The 22,265-nt window shown below is 44.7% G+C and overlaps 1 protein-coding gene across 1 annotated transcript in view; it reads right to left on the bottom strand.

The window, feature by feature from the left end:
- Positions 1 to 2,652: 2,652 nt before the first annotated feature.
- Positions 2,653 to 22,265, bottom strand: part of LOC147672916 (fucolectin-like) — a 65,292-nt gene continuing 45,679 nt past the window's right edge. Inside the window, exon 4 of the mRNA XM_086947922.1 lies at positions 2,653 to 3,009. Within this exon, the coding sequence (XP_086804048.1) occupies positions 2,844 to 3,009 (166 nt within the window). The 3' untranslated portion in view covers positions 2,653 to 2,843. The remainder of the gene's footprint in view (positions 3,010 to 22,265) is intronic.

Genomic DNA, 22,265 nt, shown 5'->3' with positions numbered 1-22,265 from the left:
AAATCCACCAGGATGTCTTTGCCCTTGTAACCTTGGATCCCGGGGGAGGGCGGGAGGGGGGGTTAGTCAAGTAAATTTCAACATGTATTGTAAATTGTCGAATCTTAAATAAAACTGTAAAAAAAAAAGAAAGAAAAAGAAAAGGAAAACCAACATACAAATACAATTGGTAATAATGATAGTTTTGTCAGGAATTGAGAAATTTGCAAAGGAACCACTTTACAGCTTCCCACCCCAATTCAAAATAGCCACCCCCTACTATATCGAACAGCTTTTTTTTAATTGAACATTTTTTATTTTCATATGTGAAAGGTTCCTGAAAAGGTAACTGGCAAATATTCATAGGATGGCCAATGAATTGTGTTAGGTGAACAGTTAAAGGTTCTGTATCTGCCCCTAAAAGAGACTATGAGCCTTAAAAATCTGGAAAGGCTGTCAGATGAACGCAGGTCACCCAGCCCTTGCAGAACAACCAATAGAGTCAGTGCCTTTGAGAAAACACAAAGATTCTGCATGTTGTGTCTGTAAACTCCAATGGGTGTTTGTGGGGTAGGGAGGACTGTGGGGATGCAGGGACATGAGTGCCTTTTGTGGATATTTTTTATAAAATGCACAATAAACAGGCTCAAATGTCAGCGGGGCTGTCTCTGCTACTCATCCTCATCAAGCCAATAACATCCGGGACTGCTCTGTAACCGTGACGCGTGTAAAATACATTTTGTAAAGTTCTGTGGCTGTGGCAGAGAGGGAAACCACAAAATACATTGATGTGGTAACCCATATCACAAACATACAACAAACACTTCTGGGCTATCTAGTTTTGAGGGAAACTCCTAGTTGTTTTGATGAAACTTCAATTTATTTATTGCATATGAGGGTGAGTCAAAGAGATCGCCAATGAAATGGACAGGAATTATGCGATATCTGGGCAGGAGGGGTTAAGGTTTTCGAAATCACGGGGTGAGAGGTCTCTTGGTATTGCCAAACATCACTTGGATCCCGCACAACCAAGCCATAGGCCAGTATCATTGGATTCTGCAGGAAGGAGCGGGCCCATCGATAATCAGTGCAGCAGGTGCTGTTGCACTGGGGCAAAAGCCTGTGATTGGACCAATGTACCCCCAATTATTGCTGGATTTTGGTTACCATTTTGTTTATTGTGTTCATTGAGGTGACAAGAAATGATAGAAAAAGAATCAGGCATAGAATTCACTCACAAGCTAGGATCTGTAGTCCCCCATGGAGTGCTTCTGCTTTTTTGCTGTCCCTTTGGCTCGGTCTCTCCAATCAACTTTGTAGAGGCAAGATTCAATAGTTTATTTACTTTGTTCATGCCACAAAAGCACCAACTCCTCACCAAAGCACCAGGTCTGAACGTCTGACACACTGGGCATGAAGATACAGACTCGCTGGAGGAGAGAGAGGATGGGGAGCCCAGATGTGGAGGGTGGTGGATGACTTCCAGTATGTGGTGGGAAAGGAGGCAGAAAGTGGAAAGGCAGCTATAGTGCTACCCTTATATATTTGACAGCATTGCCTGAAAAAAGACTACATTATTAACACAACCAGTTTGTGAATGAGATATGACAGGGGGTGGATTCCTTGGACTGGAAACAAGCAACTTACGACCGGTTTCGGGGTTTCACTCCTCGTCAGCCAGGATCGCTTGACTCCAGTGGCATGGAGAGCATGGGACCCACGTATGACATTGTTTCTGTGTTCTGTCCATCAATTGTTCTTTTTGTATTTGTTACCCCGAATGGGACGGGTATGCCCAGACGTGGGTCCTTTGCTCATTTTACCACTGGATTCAAGCTAGCCTGGCTGATGAGAGGTGTTACCATGAAATCAGTCCCAGGATACTTGATTCCGGTCCAAGGAATACCTGGCCTGTCCCTTTTGCAGGAAACAAGCACATTACTACCTACATACGCCTTTACTCTACTATTTCAGGGTTTCTCAGGACATTCTGAAATTAACATTATTACACAGGCACGGCTACTTTGACTTGCGATAAAATGTCACTCAACGTGTCACACATAAGGCACTGCAAAGTCACACCTAAGCACAATTCAGCCATTGAAATGTCACACATAAGCAATATGGCACCTTGGCAGTGATGCTTGGGGGCACCCCCTCTATTTACTTTGCAGGGACGCCCCCTCCAGTTTCGTTACGCCACTGGTGGACGATAAAATAGGGCTATATTTCACAGGTGACACTTTCCATACCGTGTTTGGATTTTGGTGAACACATACTGTGGTCTTTCAGAAGAGTTACCTATGCCAATAAGGGTCTAGACAATTTGACACATTTTAGGGGTCAGACCACCAGCATTGAATACCAGTGTCCCAGAGTGCAGAGTGAATAAACATAAGCAATAAAACATAGCTACAAAAAAGGGGGTGTGCCTACATAAAGGGGCTTTTTGTGACAAGTTGTATACAGGACAGCAAGAATAGGTTGTAATTGTGTTAATTTAACATTAATACCACACGTCACAACCATTGAAAACGTACTGTTTTGGTGTCTCAGCTTTTTAACAATGGCCTCTTTCAGATTATGGTTACAATACAGAATACATCTAATACAGTACAAAAAAACTTTACAAGTATATATTTATGTAATTGAACTGAAGGACACATTTCAATGTTTCCAAATTATTTTTTTAATCAAATGAACAAAAATGAAAAAAATAGACATCAACCTAGTATGATAATTTTAATTAGCAGTTCATGCTTCAGCAATCGAAGAACAACTGATGCGTATTCAATGCTCTAGAATATGCAATTTCCTGTGTGATTTGTATTGAGTATAGCTAAGAGGAATTTGATGAAATGCCTTTATTTGCCGTGAATGTGTGGTTCCGGGTCAGCAAAGACCTGCACTTCACAAAGCGTGAGGCACTCCTTTCTGCCTCGTATAATGACGTTCACATAGCGACCGACCATTCCATGGCAGTTGAAGGTCTGGGTGGCGCCGGCTCCGATTCCGGAAATGTAGGCGCACCTGGGAAAGCAATGAACAGACAAAGATGGAATAACTCATTCATATTTTAAGCGATCTGCATTAATTTGTGCTGTTCATTTCTCTACTATTCACGTTAAAATTCTGTTTTTTTAAAACTTTGTTTATTGTTTCAATAAGCTTATTGGCATGCAAAGAGATACAATTTTGAATAATCATATCAAAAGGTGAACAACCCCCTAACCCACCCCCCAGCAGGACAGGCGATAGTGCATCATACATTAGAACTAGAAGTATACTGTACCACAGAAACAGATATGAGCGTAGGAACATCAATAAGTCGAGACGTGTTGCCGCAGCATGTACAATGATTACCTTCTACAAAGCAGTAAGGGACATATTATCAAGAACGGTGTTAAAATTATCGCCACTTTAGCCGCAGGAAACTACAGCTAAAGCGGCGATAATGGGCTTGATAATATGCCCTTGTGAATTCCCATAGAAGCCCATATTCACACCAGAATATGGGCTTCTATGGGAATTCACAAGAGCATATTATCAAGCTCATTATCGGTGCTTTAGCGTTCGTTTCCTGCCGCAAAAGCGGCGATAATTTTAACACCGTTCTTGATATTATGCCCCTAAGTGTGGATAACAAGCAGTTCATGTCAAGTCTGGGTGAGTGAGCAAATATGCAGTAAGAGGTGCCGAAAAATCCTTAGGCTGTGAGGCTTCTGGTAATTCCTCAGCATACATCTCTAATGTATCCCTGCAGTAAAGTAAGTCCCGGATCCATTTTTTCACAGTTGGAGTGGTTTTCGCCCACAAGCAAATAGCTACAGCTCTTTTAGCAAACAGCGTGGAAATTGCAGTTATTTGCCTATTACATTTTTCACATAACCAAGCAGGCATAGTTCTGATGTGCAATGCAGAGGTTCCAGCACAACACCAGTGAGTATATTTGTCACCTTTGACAAAAAAGCAAATATTTCAGCACACATCCAAGCCACATGGAAGAAATTGTCATCAGCTTGCCCACATCGCACGCAATTAGCAGACTCGCGCAGACCATACTTAAGCCAAGGCGGTGCATTACACAGGTTTGACTTCAGTCCTGGGACCTCCCGTACCCCCCAGAAAGGGTCGCTGCCTGAAGGGGCAATGGAAGAACAGAGTCGGACTCAATGGCAATATGGGGTTGAAAACTCGGCGGGTAATGCCAGTTGTGTGCGAACTGCGCCTACGTGCATAGATAATATAGTTGGAGGTCTGGAGCTTCAAATCTACCCCGGACAAACGGTTGTACTAAAACATCCCAACTACATCTAGGCTTTTTCCCACCCCATACAAATGTAAGGATTGTTGATTGGAGCGTCTGGAATAGTGCTATACTCAACTTGATTGGTATGTTAAGGAAAAAATAAAACGGCTTGGGTAAAAAAGTCATCTTCACAACTGCAAGCCGATCCGCAAGGGAGCGAGGCAAGTGCGCCCACTGTTCCACCTGTTCAGTGATGCGTGTGATAGCCCGACCATAGTTTTCAGATATCACCCTATCAGGATCCCTATGTAACCAAACTCTGAGATACCGCACTGGTTCACTAGTCCATGTCAGCGGGAAATCCAATTCTATCTCCTTATTGGCAGCTGTCAGCGGAAACACCACTGACTTTGACCAATTGATGCCTAGGCCTGAGTAGTGCTCAAATTTCACATATTCCCGTAGCAATTCCGATAAAAAGGTAGCAGTGCGTTATACATATAGAAGCATATAATCGGCATATAAGGAGACCACCAGTGGTCGCTGCGAAATTGTAATGCCGCAGCCGCATGTAACTGTCTGAGCTTACAGGCCAGAGGTTCCAGCGCTAATGAAAAAAGCATTGGCGACCGGGGGCGTCCCTGCCGCGTGCCCCTATGGATGGGAAATGCCGTGGAAACCCAGCCATTTACTTATACAAATGCAACCGGTGCAGGGTATAGCACTCTAATCCATTTAAGAAAGAATGGAGGTAGTCCCATCCTAGTTAGGACTGTGAACATGAAATCCCAGTGAAGGGAATCAAAGGCTTTTGCTGCATCCAGCAGCACAGCCACCGCATGGAAATCCGGGGTGAAGTAGTTTAGAGTGGAGAACACTGTGCGCAGGTTGTGTGTAGTAGAGCGCGCAGATACACAACCAGACTGGTCAGGTAAGGCTAACAGTGGAATTAGTGGTTGTAGCCTAGTGGCGATCATCTTTGCTAGGACATTGGCGTCAATGTTAATGAGTGACAGAGGCCTATAGGATTCACACCAATCAGGAGGTTTATCTGGTTTCAGCAAGGTTACTAGCAGAGCCTCTCTCAGAGTTGGCGGAAGCTCCTCTTTTTTATAAGCCTCCGCGAATACAGCCAGTAGCCTAGGAGCTAGAGCATTCACATAAGCTTTATAGAATTCACTAGGTAGCCCATCTATACCAGCTGCTTTGCAGGTGGGCAAAGACATAATAGCTATTTTGACGTCCTCCACATCAAAAGGCTGTATTAGATTTTCCCTGTGCACGTTTGAGAGCCATCCTAACGCAACGTCATCAAGGTAGGAATCTATCTGTGCCGTATGTGGGGCATCTGCGCTGCGTACAGCGTGGTATAGAATCTTAATACTATCTCACTGATTTCAGGAGTCCAGTAATGTATTTCCCCTTTCTCATCCGCAAGCTCCTTGATACACTCCTGGCAGCACGGCGCTGACAATTTCTGCGCGAGGGAGCGACTAGGATAGCCCCCCTCCCCATAATAGCAAGCAGTTGCGCGCCAAGATCGGTGCTGCAATTCCTGATCAACTGTTTCATTATGGTCGGTGACCAGTTCCCGTGTCTTGGCCAGCGTGTGCGAGGAGGGTTGTTCCTCATAATCCCGTTCAAGTACAGAGATCTCAGTCGCCAACTTATCTATTCGACGCCAGAGGTCCCGTAGCACTCTACACTGGTCTCCTATGCAAACCCCCCGAATCGGCACCTTGAACGCTTCCCACAGCATTCCTTCACTATCACTATCAACTAACTCCTCATTGTCCTGAAAAAAAAATCCTATTGCTTCACCAATAGTATGTTTAAAAACTGAGTTGGTGAGTTCAGTAGGCTGAAGTCTCCATGCGAAAGCTGGTCTCTCACACATGGGTATCTGTAAGGCCAGGACCACCGGAGAGCGATCCGAAAGTGTGCAAGGCATGTTTCCAACTTTCACCGCCCAGGTGCAAACAGCCTCAGAGACTAACCAAAAGTCTATTCGGGACTAAGTCCCATGTACCGAGGAGACGAACGTACTTTCGCGGCACTCCGGAAGTTGAAGATGCATAGACAGTCCTAATTTTTTTCAGAGATTTGAGTCCAAGCACATTTCAAGTAATGAACTTAATCACACCACTCATACAGTACACTCAGCATTGGATACATACCGGTACCATGCAGTTTCTCAGACATGAAACGATACCCCCTCAAATCATTGCAACAAATGCATAAAATGAGTACACTGGCATCCTGCCCAGTTAACCCCCCCAGGTCCAACACCCCCACCCAGTTCAGCATCCTAAACATTGCCAAAGCCATCCCAAGCCCATTAAACCCCCCAACAAGGTAAAACAAAACATCTATGCATTTGGGACATTCCCATTTGGGGGACGCAGAGTACAACTAGCCTCCCATCCTGTGGAAGGTGGCCAAGCAGGTCGCAGTCTCGTGCCTGGAGGTTGGATCTTTAAAATTCAGTTTAAGGACAAACACAGACAAAGAGAATAGGTTTGATTTTAATTAGTTCATGAGGAGAGACTCATGACATACGTGCACACAGAGAGCAGACCCACGTCCATAGACCAACACACCTACAATCATTTCGCAAAGTTCAACTGACATTAGGGTGAGATTGGAACGGAAAATAGGTCCAGGCACCAAAATACAAGAGTCCCCCTTTACTAAAGAAGTGATCCATGCTTGCATACTGGGTCAGTGTTGATCTTGAAAACAGATACATGTCAGGGGAAACATCCTTTACAACGCAACTTTTACCACGCAGTGCCTTTACGATGCAACTTTTGCAACGCAAACCATTACAACGCATTGTGCTGGGGGGCACTCTAGGATAGGGAATAAGTTTAATTTACTATCCAACACCTTCCCTAGTGTCCACGGGGACTGGAGTTGGAATATTAAATTAAACTATTCACTATCCAGCACCCCAAAGCGCTATGCGTTGTAAAGGTTTGCATTGTAAAAACCGTGTTGTAAAGGCATGCGTGGTAAAAGCATGCGTTGTAACGTCATGGATCCACATGTCAGTGTTTTGCTACACTGTGTGCGTGATTTGCATGGGATGATTAACTGCATGGATTTGCTGCAGCCAATGTTTCTTTTATTATCATGGAAATCAACAGTAAGACCCATATTTATTTATTTATTTATTTATAACATTTATAAAGCGCACTGTTACCAAACGGTGTCCTGGCGCTGAAGTGAGAGCTCCCCATGCCCCAGCCTGAAATGTTTATTGTGCGAAAATCCAGGTTTTCACGCCTTTGCGAAAAGCCATCAGGTCAGTAATTTGTCTGAGACCCAAAGGAAGGGCGTTCCAGGCCCTGGCTGCCCCCAGGATGAAACTCCTGCCTCCCCATCGCCCCTTCATCGATCGAGGGGTTACGATAAAGCCCATGTTAGATGACCTAAGCTGCCTTCCAAGCCTATACCAGTGGAAGTACTGCTTTAGAAAAGACGGGCCGACTCCTCGGAGGGCTTTAAAGAGTATACACAAGGCCTTAAAAGAGATTTGCTTCCATACTGGAAGCCAATGCAGTTTTACTAATTCTTGAGAGACAGAAGCAAACTTAGGTAAACCTGAGATGAGTCGGGCTGATGCATTTTGCAAAGCCTGTAATTTGTTCAGAAGCTCCTGTTGAGCGTTGAGAAGCAGGCTATTGCAATAGTCCAGGCGGGACAAAACCAGGGAAGTCACCACTGTCTTCTTACAGCCATCGGGTAAGAATGGAAGGATCTTCCGGATAGATTTCAAAATTAAATGGATGGATGGAATCAAAGCATTGACCTGGGGTCTGAATGTGAGCTGATCGTCAATCAAGACGCCTAGATTCTTGACCTTTATGACTGGAGAGGGGGGTGTGCCCATCCGATCAGGCCACCAGTTCTGGCCCCAAAAGTTATCACTAGATCTGAACAGTATAACTTCGGTTTTAGCCGAATTCAATTTAAGACAGTTTTTGGCCATCCAATTGCCAACCAGCAGCATACATTACTGTAATTTACAGGCAACACCTTCCTCTTTGCCCGGTAGCAGTGACACCACAATCTGCGTGTCATCCACATACGATGTCAATTCAAACCCAAATGATCGAATAATTGGAGCCAATGAGGAGACGTAAACGTTAAAGAGGGTGGGACTAAGGGAGGATCCCTGGGGGACCCCACAGGGCAACACGAACGGTTTAGATTTGAACTCCCTCAGTGCCACGACCTGGACTCTGTTCGTGAGAAAAGCTTTTAAGATGTTTAGCGCTTTCCCTTGAATCCCGCAGGCCTCCAAACGGTCGACCAGAATCTAATGGTGGACCGTATCGAAGGCTGCTGATCGATCCAACAAGACCAGAGCCGCTCTCCCCCCGACATCAATCACTTTCCTAATTTCCTCCGTTGCTTTAATTAAAGAGGATTCGGTGACATGACCTGTTCTAAAACCGTGTTGGGACGGGTCAACGGCTTGTGTGGCTCCCAGGAATACGCTAAGCTGTCTATTCATAGCTTTTTCAACTAGTTTGGCTGGTAGTGGTAGTCTGACAATAGGACGATAATTATTTGGATCGGTGATGTCTAGATTTGTTTTTTTCAACAATGGAAGGATTGAGGCCCATTTCCAGCTGGACTGGAAAACCCCGTCATAAACATGTTGTTGAACAGCGTGGCTAAAGTTGAGGCTAAAGGAGCCGAGGCTAATTTGGCCACAGTGGCCGGGCTTGGGTCCCGTGGGGAGCCCAATTTAGTTCCTAATACCAAAAGCTTGATCTTCTCAGAGGTCACCGGGGAGAAGTGCAGAATCTTATCTACTATCAGATCGGCTGTTAAAGTTACAGACCTAGCGTCTGGCAGGTTTTCCCTGACATGCCCTTCAAGGGAATTAAAAATAATCTCAACCTTATTTAAGAAGAACTGCGCGAGATCCTCACACAGCTCCATACTGGGAGGCGTAGTCACTGGCTTTGGAGATGCAAGGCTTGAAACCGTAGCAAACAATTCCTTAGGCAAGTTTCTAACGCAATTAATGCGGTTGGTAAAGTAAGTTTGTTTTGCCTTCACAATCAAGACCATATATTCCGAAAGACATGATTTGAGTCTCCTCTTATCTGCCTCGTAGTAGTTTATCCACCAAGCCTGTTCCAGTTTCTTACAGACAAGCTTGTGCTCTCTGAGCTCTTCTGAGAACCAAGGGGCTGAGGTTCTCCCTCGCGGAGAGTTATGCACGCCTGGTCAATCCAATTAGAGTAGCCGGCAGCTGCATCTTCCGCCTCTAAGGGAAGCGTAGCCATGGATGCGACCAAAAGATCCTCCAGGGACCTCCCCTCTATCTTATTCCACGCCCTGCAGGTTCTTTCTAAATTCCTAATCTGTCTTGCCTTGTTGGATTTTGTTGCAGGAATAATAAAAAACACAGCTGAATAATCAGACCAAGTAACCGGGTAAATTTTTGTAACCTCCAGGTCAGGGTGGTTTGTAAAGATTCCATCCAAAGTATGACCCCCATTATGAGTACCAGTTGTTTTAATTCAACTCTTTTCATAACTTCCATTAGAACTGAGGTATCAGGGTCTAAACTATTTTCTAGATGAAAGTTAAAATCTCCTAAGAGAGTAAACGGCTTTGCGCATATGGCCTCCTCCAGAATGTTTCCCACTGAGTCTAGAAACGCTGACTTTGGGCCTGAGGGCCTGTAAAGTAAACAACCTCTAAACGACTGATGGTTGGAAAGCGTAAAATTAAAAGCGAGAGCTTTGCTTGTCTCTGAGGACACGGCTTGAAAGCTACCCTTAATTGAGCTATTGTATAGTATCGCAAGGCCGCCTCCTCTATTCTTTGGTCTATTCAGTATGAAACTGAGATAGTTTGGTGGGGTGGCAATGGCTATATCTGGCCCTGAGGCGGCATCTGTCCAAGACTCAGTGATGAAGGCAATTTTTATCTCCTGGGCCTGTATTAGCTCGGCACAGTCCAAACTATGTTTGACCAGAGATCTTGCATTAAGCAGGAGGCACTTTACTTTATTCACTGTGACCTCCGTTGTCTTCCTTGATATAATGGGGACTGCTCGGACTAGCGCCATTAGTAAAGTAGGTATTATCTGATTACAGGAAGAGCATACTTCAACACCGACACATGCCCCCCTGTCAAACTCCATTCATAGACAGCCAGACAGCCTCCCTCCTCCCCCCAGACTCATTAGTAGATTTCGAGCATAAACTTTGGCTGTTTTTTTGCCTGGCGTAAACCCACCAGGGGTCCTGGCGCTAGGCGGGGGCCGGGTGCAGACGGGCTTGCCTTTGGCGCGCCCGCTGCACGGACGCGCCAGCCCTGCTTTTCAAGTGCTGGGGAGGAAAAAAGCTAGAGCGCTCACCTTGGCCCACGCAATATGGCGGCCGTCCGGGTGAGTGCCTGTTAGCGTTTCCCCCCCGTTATAGTGCTCTCGTTTATGCGGAAATGAAAGCCTGTGCTCCTTGTTGCATGTAGAACCGGGCATAAATTCACGATAAAGTTACAAATTCTAGCAGCAATAAGGTAAGTGCAAAATTGCAAGGAAAGCAGCAGTCATATCAGCATTAGCAGCGTTATCACAGAACTCCCGGCTGAGCCTCAGGAGCAATCAGGGCTGCGCGGTCGCACCAGCCCCGCTTTTCAAGTGCTGGGGAGGAAAAAAGCTAGAGCGCTCACCTTGGCCCACTCAAAATGGCGGCCGTCCGGGTGAGTGCCTGTTAGCGTTTAACCCCCGTTATAGCGATCTCGTTTATGCGGAAATTAAAGCATGTACTCTTTGTTGCATGTAGATTAAAAAGAGCCTAAAAAAAAATGTAAAAACTTTCTGGAAGCAGGCATAAATGCACGATAAAGTTACAAATTCTAGCAGCAATAAGGTAAGTGCAAAATCGCAAGGAAATCAGCAGTCATATCAGCATTAGCAGCGTTATCACACAACTCCCGGCTGAGCCTCAGGAGCAATCAGGGCTGCGCGGTCGCGCCAGCCCCGCTTTTCAAGTGCTGGGGAGGAAAAAAGCTAGAGCGCTCACCTTGGCCCACTCAAAATGGCGGCCGTCCGGGTGAGTGCCTGTTAGCGTTTTCCCCCCGTTATAGCGCTCTCGTTTATGCGGAAATTAAAGCCTGTACTCTTTGTTGCATGTAGATTAAAAAGAGCCTAAAAACGAATTAAAAAAAATTCTGGAACCAGGCATAAATTCACGATAAAGTTACAAATTCTAGCAGCAATAAGGTAAGTGCAAAATCGCAAGGAAATCAGCAGTCATATCACCATTAGCAGCGTTATCACACAACTCCCGGCAGAGCCTCAGGAGCAATCAGGGCTGCGCGGTCGCGCCAGCCCCGCTTTTCAGGTGCTGGGGTGGAAAAAAGCTAGAGCGCTCACCTTGGCCCACTCAAAATGGCGGCCGTCCGGGTGAGTGCCTGTTAGCGTTTTCCCCCTGTTATAGCGCTCTCGTTTATGCAGAAATTAAAGCCTATACTCTTTATAGTATGTAGATTAAAAAGAGCCCAAAAACAAATTAAAAAAATTTCTGGAACCGGGCATAAATTCACGATAAAGTTACAAATTCTAGCAGCAATAAGGTAAGTGCAAAATTGCAAGGAAAGCAGCAGTCATATCAGCATTAGCAGCGTTATCACACAACTCCCGGCTGAGCCTCAGGAGCAACCATACACAAAAGCAATCATATTTACTGGGATTAATGCACTTAGACCAATAGGCTTTAGTGGCCCTACATATCTATGGTGCCAAAGAAGTTTGGGAATATCAAGGCTGGCTTACTTTTAGCAGAAGTAAACAGGCTACAGTATCACATAGCCCAGGACAGAGGTGGCTGGAGAGTCCTGGTTGATGGCCTATACCCCAGGAGGGAGTATAAGGCATAAGTAAGTAAGTATCACTGAGGGCCTGATTACGAGTACGTTTGTCTGACCGCCATGGTCGCTGTTGGATGTCAGACAGCTGAATTAGGAGTTTATTAGATTGTTGTTTGACAGAAAGGTGGAGAACCGCTGACTCCGACAGCCATACTCTGATCACCGAGATGGTTGTTTGGGGAAAGCCGCAGCAATAGAGCCGTACAGAAAAGTGACACCATTATCCTGATTATGAGTTCGTTTTCACACAAGCCGATCATGGTGGGCGGACTGCCTGCTTCAAGTCATCAGAAACTAGGGATTTGGGTTGCATCCTCACCAATTTCCTTCTTTAACCTGCAGTGTCCGATGTGGATGCCTTCCTCCAGGAACCTCCTTCACATCTTGACCCTGAATAAATCAATCCTGTTGGCACAAATATCCAGGTAAGTCCATTGTGCCATATTTACCCATTGAGTAGTATGTACACATATGGTCCACACTCCAGCAATGGATAAACACTAGCACATGGCATATTTCCACATATGTCATGCAAGTGTGCACATTCTGCATGTTTTTGTGTGGAAATGTACACAACTGCATCAACAATTGTGTGCTGCCACCAAGGACAGTGCTGCGGTACCAGCGGGATCATCATAATATGGCGCGCTGGAGTTTGCAGACTCGGCAATCTCATTCGGACTGTGGCGGTAAGGTAGTCAACCGACAAACTCACAATCAGATTCTTAGTGATTGATTCCCAAAAGTATGTTTGTGCGGTAAAAGAACTTTAAAAATTTGGATCAGTTCCTTCAATTGCTTCAGGTCTAAGAGTACACCTGTCACAAGTGCTAAAGATATTCAGTGTGAAATGGGCGGCATATCTAATGAGTGAGTCTGGATCTCCATGCTGCCATGACGGCCAGCTCTCTCTACCTTTTCCATATCTAGAAAAAGGACAAGCAAAAACAGATTTGTCTGCTGTGTGCAGTAATGAATGGAAGGCGGGAGGAGGAACATTGGCACCTGAGTAGAGGATGACAAGGAAAGTTAAGTAAGTACTAAAGTAAAAGTTATTGAGAGCTAAAGTAATCTAACTAAGAAAAATGACTGCAACAGAAAACAACTAAAGGAGCTTAACATGAATATATATCAAAATGAATGTGACACAGCAAATTACTGGAACTGGTTAAAGGTAAGGTACAGTTCATTACCCTATACAGATGGCATGAAGTATATCTAATATATGTGATCAGAGAAGAAATCATGCCCCAGGATTATTCCTGCTTTGGCTTATTTAAACTAATATGTATTTAAAATATGTATTTTGGACAGTGAATACTTGCACTATTCATTGCAAGATGAAGGCTGCAGGACTGATCCCAAGTAGGGGTAGAAGTTGCACATCTTGGAATGCAATCAATGCTGGAAACTATGAAAACCGGACCAGATCCCATTTCTGACGGCGACCCAGTGCAATCTGCTGAATTTGTCCTGGTGTCGTTTTCCAGTATCTTTTTCTGACACTGGGACATAATACAGCAACACCAGTACGTTGTCTGTATTCAGTTTGTAGCAGTAACCTGCAGGCAAGCCAGGGGTTTTCTTATTTTAACATCCAGCTGGGCCCAAAACAAAGGCCTGATTTAGCGGGCTATCAGCCTCCCTTTTTTCAAATCACATCTTGGGTGGGAGCTATCTGGAGCCTAATACCTAAATTCCAATGCAATGAAAGGAAACAAAGTCAAACATCTTGTTCACGAGTACCTAAAAGAAACTATGGGAGGAATGTTTTTATTTGTTCAACTGCATTATGTAAGAGATTTATTTGCACTGTAACAATGCAAAATGTATCTCTCCATAACAGTAATTATACAAATATTGATTCAAAAGGCACTTTGGGGCTCGTTATAGCGGTTGGATCACATCCTATGGCTCATCGGATGGACATTTTCTTCTGCGGTCCGACCAAAGCATTACAATGCGTGCAGTCACAGGCCGTAGGGGAAGGGACAGTCCGACGATTTCCAGTGGGCCCAAGGAGCCAGTCGGAATGTGGCGCGGTCTGTAACCCCTACAATAGGGGCAGTGCCTTCTCAGGCACCGTCGTAGGGATTAGCAATGTCCCTTTATGCCTGCCCTTTCATGGCAGTTCGCTCGCATTGAAAATGGTGGCGGAAAGAGACTTTTGGGGCCCCTAGCAGGCCACCCTTACGCCCTGTCCCTCCGTTATGGGACCTGGGGCGACTTATGGTCCCTAAAATGTGGCACGCACTGCATGGTGCCTTCCACACGGTGCAGGGATGTTTTTAAAGTGTATATTTTTTATTGCTGCTTGTGCTGCAGCCCAAGCCATAATAGAAAATATACATTTTGCGACAGCTGTTAAGGCATCGCATTGTAATGTAGGCAGGGGGAGCGTCGACTCCTTGTCAGTTGGTCCCTCTTCCGCTACTGTTCTGGTCGGGACGAGAGACGGACCGGTATCGTAATGATGCCCTTATAGTTTTCTTTATGTAATTCTTTGATATCACTAAGCATTCCAGTTTAAGGTGTCAGAGTTCTTTACATCACATACAGGTACATTAAATTAAAGGAATAAGGGACAAAGAAAATCCCCCCACTTTGAAGTGTCTGCCAAAAAATTAGCAAAGTGTTCATCCTACTCTTTCAATGCTGATCCCCAGGAGTTTTTTGTCCGGATGGAAAGTTTCCTTCCTTTCTCTTTTTTTCTTTCCATTTTTTCTTTTGCTCTTCACAGAGGTTTTTCCCTCCTGCTTTTCTATTTTTTTTCTCCCATCTTCCATGCTCTCATTTGCCTTTTGCATTTGGTCAATAGATTTCATTAATTCTCTTTCCATATATACCCACGTTTGGTTGCTTTGCCACTCTTTAGTGACCACCTCATAACTCTTTCCTGGTATCTTTCTGTCATGCTGCGCTTAATAAATTTCAGCCAGGCTGAGTGCTCTATTGGTGACACACAAGGATTCCAGCCTTGTCATGCTAGGGGCCTCTAGGGTATACAGTCAAAATATCGAGTTTAAAATATCGATTTGCATTAACATCGAATTAAAAATATAGAATGGACACAATATCGAATGGACAGAATATAGACTAAAAAAATATCAAATAGAATAGCAGTAATATCGAATTCAAAATATAGAATGGACAAAATTTCGAATGAACAGAATATAGACAACAAAAATATTGAATTGACAGAATATAGACAACAAAAATATCGAATTTGAGGTAAGTAAGTTAACACCAAAGCAGCTATGGAACGTCGAGCTCCAGTGCTGAACGTTCCATTGCGCAGGTGCAGTTGGCACGTCCAACGGCCGACGGCAGCACTCCCGAGGTAGTGGTGCCGTCGGCCGTTGGACCGGCGCAGCACTTATGAGGCTAATATACATTTTTTAATATTATCCAATTTTTTAAAGTGTTTTTTATGTTAGTATATGTGTGAAAAGTGTATATTTATTTTATAATTCATTTTAATTAAATAATTTTATGGTATTTAATTTTTGTGTAATATAATTCTGTAGAGGGTTGTGGGTTTATTGGGGAATAGGGTGGGAAGTAATTTATTTATAATTAATTAAATATTTTAATGTATTTACTGGTATTTATTTTGAATTGTTTGTTAATTAAAATTGTAATTGGTAATTAATTAAAATATCATTGGTAATTAATATTTATTAATTGATTAATTGATAATTATGTTAATTTTATTAATTTATTTGCTGTTGCGGGTTGTGGGTTTACAGGGGAATAGGGTGGGAAGTAATTTAATTGTAATTGATTTAAAAAATGTATTTATTTATTGTTTTTTTTGTTTTAATTTTTAATTATTCTTTAATTGTTAATTAATTAATTGTTAATTGGTAAATAATTTGTATTAATAGGTAATTATTGTTAATAATTAATTTGTATTTGTATTTTTAATTGATTAATTATTATATTATATAAAATTGTTCATTACTTTTAATTAATTTGTAATTGGTATTCATATTTAATTTATTTTTATTCATATATGAAGTATTTACTTTCCCTACTTTTGCATCTCTGGAGTGGGAATAGTAATTTTTACCCCTACGCTATCCAACACTTTCCCTACTGTTGCACTATCTGGAGTGGGAATAGTAATTTTTACTACTACTCTACCCAACGGCTTCCCTACTGTTGCACTATCTGGAGTGGGAAGAGTAATGTTTACCCTCCCGCTATCCAACGCTTTCCCTACTGTTGCACTCACTGGAGTGGGAATAGTAATTTTTACCCCAACGCTATCCAACGCTTTCCCTACAGTTGCACTCACTGGAGTGGGAATAGTAATTTTTACCCCTACGCTATCCAACGCTTTCCCTACTGTTGCACTCAATGGTGTGGGAAAAGTAATTGATACCCTCCCGCTATCTAGCGCTTTCCCTACTGTTGCACTCTCTTGATTGGGAATAGTCATTTCTACCCCTACGCTATCCAACGCTTTCCCTACTGTTGCACTCACTGGAGTGGGAATAGTAATTTTTACTCCTATGCTATCCAAACTTTCCCTACTGTTGCACTCTCTGGAGTGTGAATAGTAATTTTTACTACTACGCTATCCAACGCTTTCCCTACTGTTGCACTCTCTGGAGTGGGAATAGTAATTTTTACCCTCCAGCTATCCAACGCTTTCCCTACTGTTAAACTAACTGGAGTGCGAATAATAATTGTTACCCCTACGCTATCCAACGCTTTCCCTACTGTTGCACTCACTGGAGTGGGAATAGTAATTTTTACCTCTAAGCTATCCATCGCTTTCCCTACTGTTGCACTCTCTGGAGTGGGAATAGTAATTTTTACCCTCCCGCCATCCAGTACTTTCCCCACTGTTGCATTCACTGGATTGGGAATAGTAAATATTATGCCTACGCTATCCAACGCTTTCCCTACTGTTACACTCACTGGAGTGGGAATAGTAATTTTTACCCCTACGCTATCCAACGCTTTCCCTACTGTTGCACTCTTTGGAGTGGGAATAGTAATTTTTACCCTCCCACTATCCAACACTTTCCCTACTGTTGCACTCTCCAGAGTGGGAATAGTAATTTTTACCACTACGCTATCCAACGCTTTCCTTATTGTTGCACTCACTGGAGAGGGAAATGTAATTTTTACCCCTACGCTATCCATCGCTTTCCCTACGGTTGCACTCTCTGGAGTGGGAATAGTAATTTTTACCCTCTCGCTATCCAACGCTTTCCCTACTGTTGGACTCACCGAAGTGGGAATAGTAATGTTTACTGCTACGCTATCCAATGTTTTTTCTACTGTTGCACTCACTGGAGAGATAATAGTAAATTTAACCCTCCCGCTATTCCACGGTAAATGTATTGTGTATTTTTTATTAATATTATGTTTATATGTATGTATGTATTAAAAAAAAATATACATTTTTTTACTTGCATTCAATATTTAATAATGTTAAGGTTATTTAAGTATTTTAAGTATGTTTAAGTTAATTATATTTATTATTTCATTAATTTTCAATTACTTTTAAGACATTTTAAAAAAATCGATATTTTGACTAACTATATTTTTTACAACAATATTTTTGATTCGATATTTTTGTACTTACCTGTTTGGAGATAGGGATTCGATATTTCGGGATTCGCTATTTCTGCATTCTATATTTCTTACTCTTTATTTGTGTCATCGATATTCTTTCAGTGATCAGGCCGGTAGTCAGTACTGCATTTGGCTATGAGGGAGCTGGGTGGCCACGATCATCTGAGCAAATAAAAAATATTGGGCATATGTACAAGCCCCTATCGCCACCACAACGTAACTTTTTCCGACGTTGTGGTGGCAATCGGGGCTTAGCCTTATTTACAAAGCAGCGTTAATGCTGCCTTGTATATAAGGCTCCCTTTCACTCTATGGTTAGTGTGAAATGGGTGGGCAGTGGGTGCTTCAGTGGGCATTCCACCACAACACCCATTGATTTTGATGCTGCCCCCTATGTACAAATGCAAAAACAACAGTTGATGGACAGAATGCAGAACAATGTCATACATTCACACCAGTACAGAGATCTGGGCCTAAATCCATCGTTTTTTTGCACTCCACGCCACCCCAGTTCAGACATGGCCATATGCAAATCAGCCTTGACCCTGTGCCTCATGAGATCAGTCCAGCCCGAACTGCCAAGCCAGGTCTTTCCTGTACAAGGACAGCATACATAGGAGGCAGCGCCAAAATTAATACCAGGGAAAACCATGTCTTAAGTTGGCGAAATGAGGAGAAATACATTATTCCTCCTTGTTTTGCTTTTTCCATGTGTGCTGCTGTTTTTTGCAGCACACATGGAAAGGTAAACTGCCCTGGATTGCTTATATACAGGAAGGTCCCCCTTGTAAATATGGTGCAGTTTTGTGTTTCTGAAGTGGCCAGTTTTGTGTTTCTGAAGTGGTGGAGTGAGGCATTAGCCATGACGGCTAATGCCTCACTCCAACACTTCCTCGTACATATGCCCCTATATGTCTGCAGTGATGTCTTCATTGCAGTACTACACTTTTGGTGACGACCAGCTTTGCCAGGAAATCGAAAGTGCTCAGGGATTGGAGGTGCCCCGAAACCAAGCAATGCAATGGTCGACTCGGCTGTGTTTGTCGGCCGCACCGATAAGGAGAGCCGCGTTTGTGCTCATGCATGCGCTGTGGTTTCAGTGACTGAAATTTAAGAAACTACCACCCTGATGTGGAGAAAGGAGAAGAAAACTGCCAGGGCTATGTAAGTGCATGTTACAGCCAGGGCCGGACTGGGAACCAAAATAGGCCCTGGCAAAGTGCTCGGCTGCCCCCCCCATCCCTCCCCCCGGGGAGGGGGGGCCGTCCGCGCTCTTTGCCAGGGCCGGTTTTCGGCCGATTTTGTTACAGGGCCGTTTTTGCAGCTATGCTGCAAAAACGGCCCTGTATTAAAAACGGCCCCCAGGGTTCCCAAACCGGCCCCCACCTGTGCAGCCCACCGGGGGATTGCCCAGTGCCTGTAACGGCCAGTCCAGTCCTGGTTACAGCAGCTGAGGAAAACGCACCAACAAATAAGGGTCAGCGCATCAGGGACCACGTGGAGTCAATGCGGTGTGCATATAATCACTGTGATGCATGTGGCCAATAGGCAGCACTGACAGCACTACAGTGAGCATTTGATCATCCCAACACCGATATAGTAGAAATCTGCCTCCAACAAGTAAGGCTCAGCGCATCAGGGAACGCATGAGAACAGTGCTTTGCTATGTATTTCAACGGTGAGGCCTGTGTGAATGGCGCGCGGCCAACTGGTGGCACAAACAGCAAGCAGATCAGCGCAGTGGGATGCAAGTGTGAAGGATGGTTTTGCGGCAGAGAGTAAGGAGCACTGAAGTTGTTCTCGTGTGTGAGAAGCAAAGCACATCGAACCAGGGGGAGGAAGCGCTGCCGTCTAGTGGTGTGCAGGAACAACAAGCCAGTAATGTGAAGAGAGGGAAGAAGTGTATTGTGGAATAAAGTGAGGCAACCATCTGCTGGCTGGAAAGAATAGTACAGAGGGAAGTCATTTCAAATCACTTTACAAGTTGTACTGCCACATGGCAAGTGAGGATAATGCTCAGAATTCCCCTTTAAGTCACATTAATCATTGAATTGTAACATGGAGAGCAACAGGAGTGACTGGTATTCCCAGTACAAGCCTCTAAGTTTATTACAAAACATTTTAAATGAATATCAACAATAACATAACCATACCACCACCATTTTGAATGTCAACAGGGATCCACCCATAGAATGGGATGATTGGATGGAACTAATTAGTGGAATTTGATGGTACTAGATTTCCTCCCCCACCCATATCAAAGGTCATATGCTCGATCAGATCTGGTCCCTGAACTGCCCTGTGGAATCACTCTCTATTTCTCCTTGTTCCTGGTCCGATCACCACCTGATCTCATTTCTTCTTCCCATCCACCCTCCAGCTAAGCCCCCCCGGCCTAAAATCACCTGGGTCCGATCATGGGGTCGTGTCAACCTGGAGCATCTTTCTTCCCTTCTTACCTCCTCCCTCCCCTCCCTACAGGGCCTTCCCACCCTTTCCCAGGTTGATGCCATAGATCAGTGGCTCTCCTATGGCCGCGACTCCGTTGCCCCGCTCAAGCGCATCACCTCTAAACGTGACAAGGACGCCAATCGGTGGTTCAATGAAGAGCGTAAGGCCACCAAACTAACAGTACGCCGCGCGGAGCGGGCATGGAGGAGAAACTACTGCCCCACTCTGAAACTGGAATATACCAACAGCCTTATCCAGTACAAAAAAGACATCTTGGAGGCTAAAACATCTTATTTCTCCTCCAAAATCCTAGCCGCGGAAAACCAGTCCAAGGAGATATTTACCATCGTCCACAACCTGGCGTTCTCGGACAGAACTACTCTTAAGCCGGCCCCGTCCGAAGAACTCTGCCTCTCGCTCAATAATTATTTCATTCACAAAATCACTACCATCAAGGCCAACATCCCGCCCCCTTCCCCCTCTTTTGTTGACCCCCAATGCCCCCCCAAGGGCGTGCTCACCTCCCTTCCCCCTATCACTCGGCAAAGCTTGAACTCCTTGGTGCCCCTGGTCAAATCCGGCTCTCCGCTGGACCCTTGTCCTGCTCACATTCTCCGCCATATCTTTGTCTCCTGCCCTGACCCTCCCCTTCACCTCCTTAACAGCTCTCTTGCCCAAGGCTTTGTTCCTAACCCCTTGAAGTCTGCGGTAATTGTGCCTATCTTAAAAAAACCCGGGGCAGATCCTTCTGTCCCTGCCAATTTCCATCCTATCTCCCTCCTGCCATTCTTGGCCAAGGTGCTCGAGCGCCACGTCACCTGCGCTCTGAGCTCCTTTGTGGAGAAGCATGGTGATCTTGCCCCCCGTCAAGCCGGTTTCCGCCCCGCACACTCTACTGAGTCCGTTGTCATGTCGGTCCTGGACACCCTCAGGGAGGCCATGGACACCAATCAGCACCAGGCCCTTGTGCTCCTCGATCTCTCAGCCGCCTTGATACGGTGGATCACACCATCTTACTTTCCCGTATCGGGGCGGCGGGGATCGGGGGGACCGCCCTGGTCTGGTTGTCTCCTTCCTGAGCGACCGCACCCAGGCTGTTCTGAGGTTCCGTGACGATTTGAACCCGTGTTTTCAATGTTGTCGGAAATACATAATATTGATATCAGCGAACCGCAAATGATCCATTTAGCATATCCTGGTGTTTTCGCTATGCTACGAGCAAGAGTACTCCTGTTATGAACACATTTCTGATCTACCCACGGCATCCATCTTAGATCATGGCAGCCATTTTGTGTTTCTTGCCCTCACATACGCAATAACCTCTGATCACTTCATTTCGATTAAGGACACGTAGCCTTAGCCGGAGATTCACCTCTTTCATGACACGTGCACCTTAAACCAGATCACGCTGTAGCTACATGACTCGACAAAGGCTGCCTCCTCTGCCCGAGGCCAGCCCAACTGAACTGGTTCTCGTGTCCATTGTCCCGATCATGATTAGGCGGCCGAAGCCGGTAGCCTTGCCCATTTACAACCCACAAACATCTCTTATCCCGCTTTTCTATCTTCCACACCTGGCTCCGTTCCTTTCTTTCTGAATCTTTATTAGGGGGAGGTAACGAAATTTACGATGAGGCGGTCCGGCTCTTGAATACAATATTGACAAGGGATTGTGATGAACTAGTGGGAACCCCTCTTCGTAGATGTTTTGTATCAGATTTTATCAACGGTTCCTGTGTACGCCAAATATTTATTGCTTATGACACAAAGGTTTTGGGAATGTACCAACATGTGAAGAATTCGCCTGAAGGCCAAAATTTAGTATATAAGGAGCAACCCTCTTTGTACAATTTGAACAGGCTCCTAGATACTGCCCATGCGTAGTTTCTGTGACTTCTGTGTCCCTGCAGTAATAAACCTTTGGTCTTTGACGCCACCATCGAGAAGCCCGTGTTTCTGTTCATTTGCGCACCAAGGCAGGTGGAACTCCGGGGTCTTTGGGTGTTGTTCCCTGACACCTCTGGACGGAACCAAAAAGTCCAGAACTCCAATTGGCGCCGTCATTCGGTACCGGTCCAAAAGCCTGAAGAGT

This window comes from Lissotriton vulgaris, unplaced genomic scaffold, assembly GCF_964263255.1.
Source record: "Lissotriton vulgaris unplaced genomic scaffold, aLisVul1.2 SCAFFOLD_618, whole genome shotgun sequence".
NCBI classification, from domain to species: domain Eukaryota; kingdom Metazoa; phylum Chordata; class Amphibia; order Caudata; family Salamandridae; genus Lissotriton; species Lissotriton vulgaris.
This window is presented reverse-complemented; position numbering and strand designations above follow the sequence as displayed.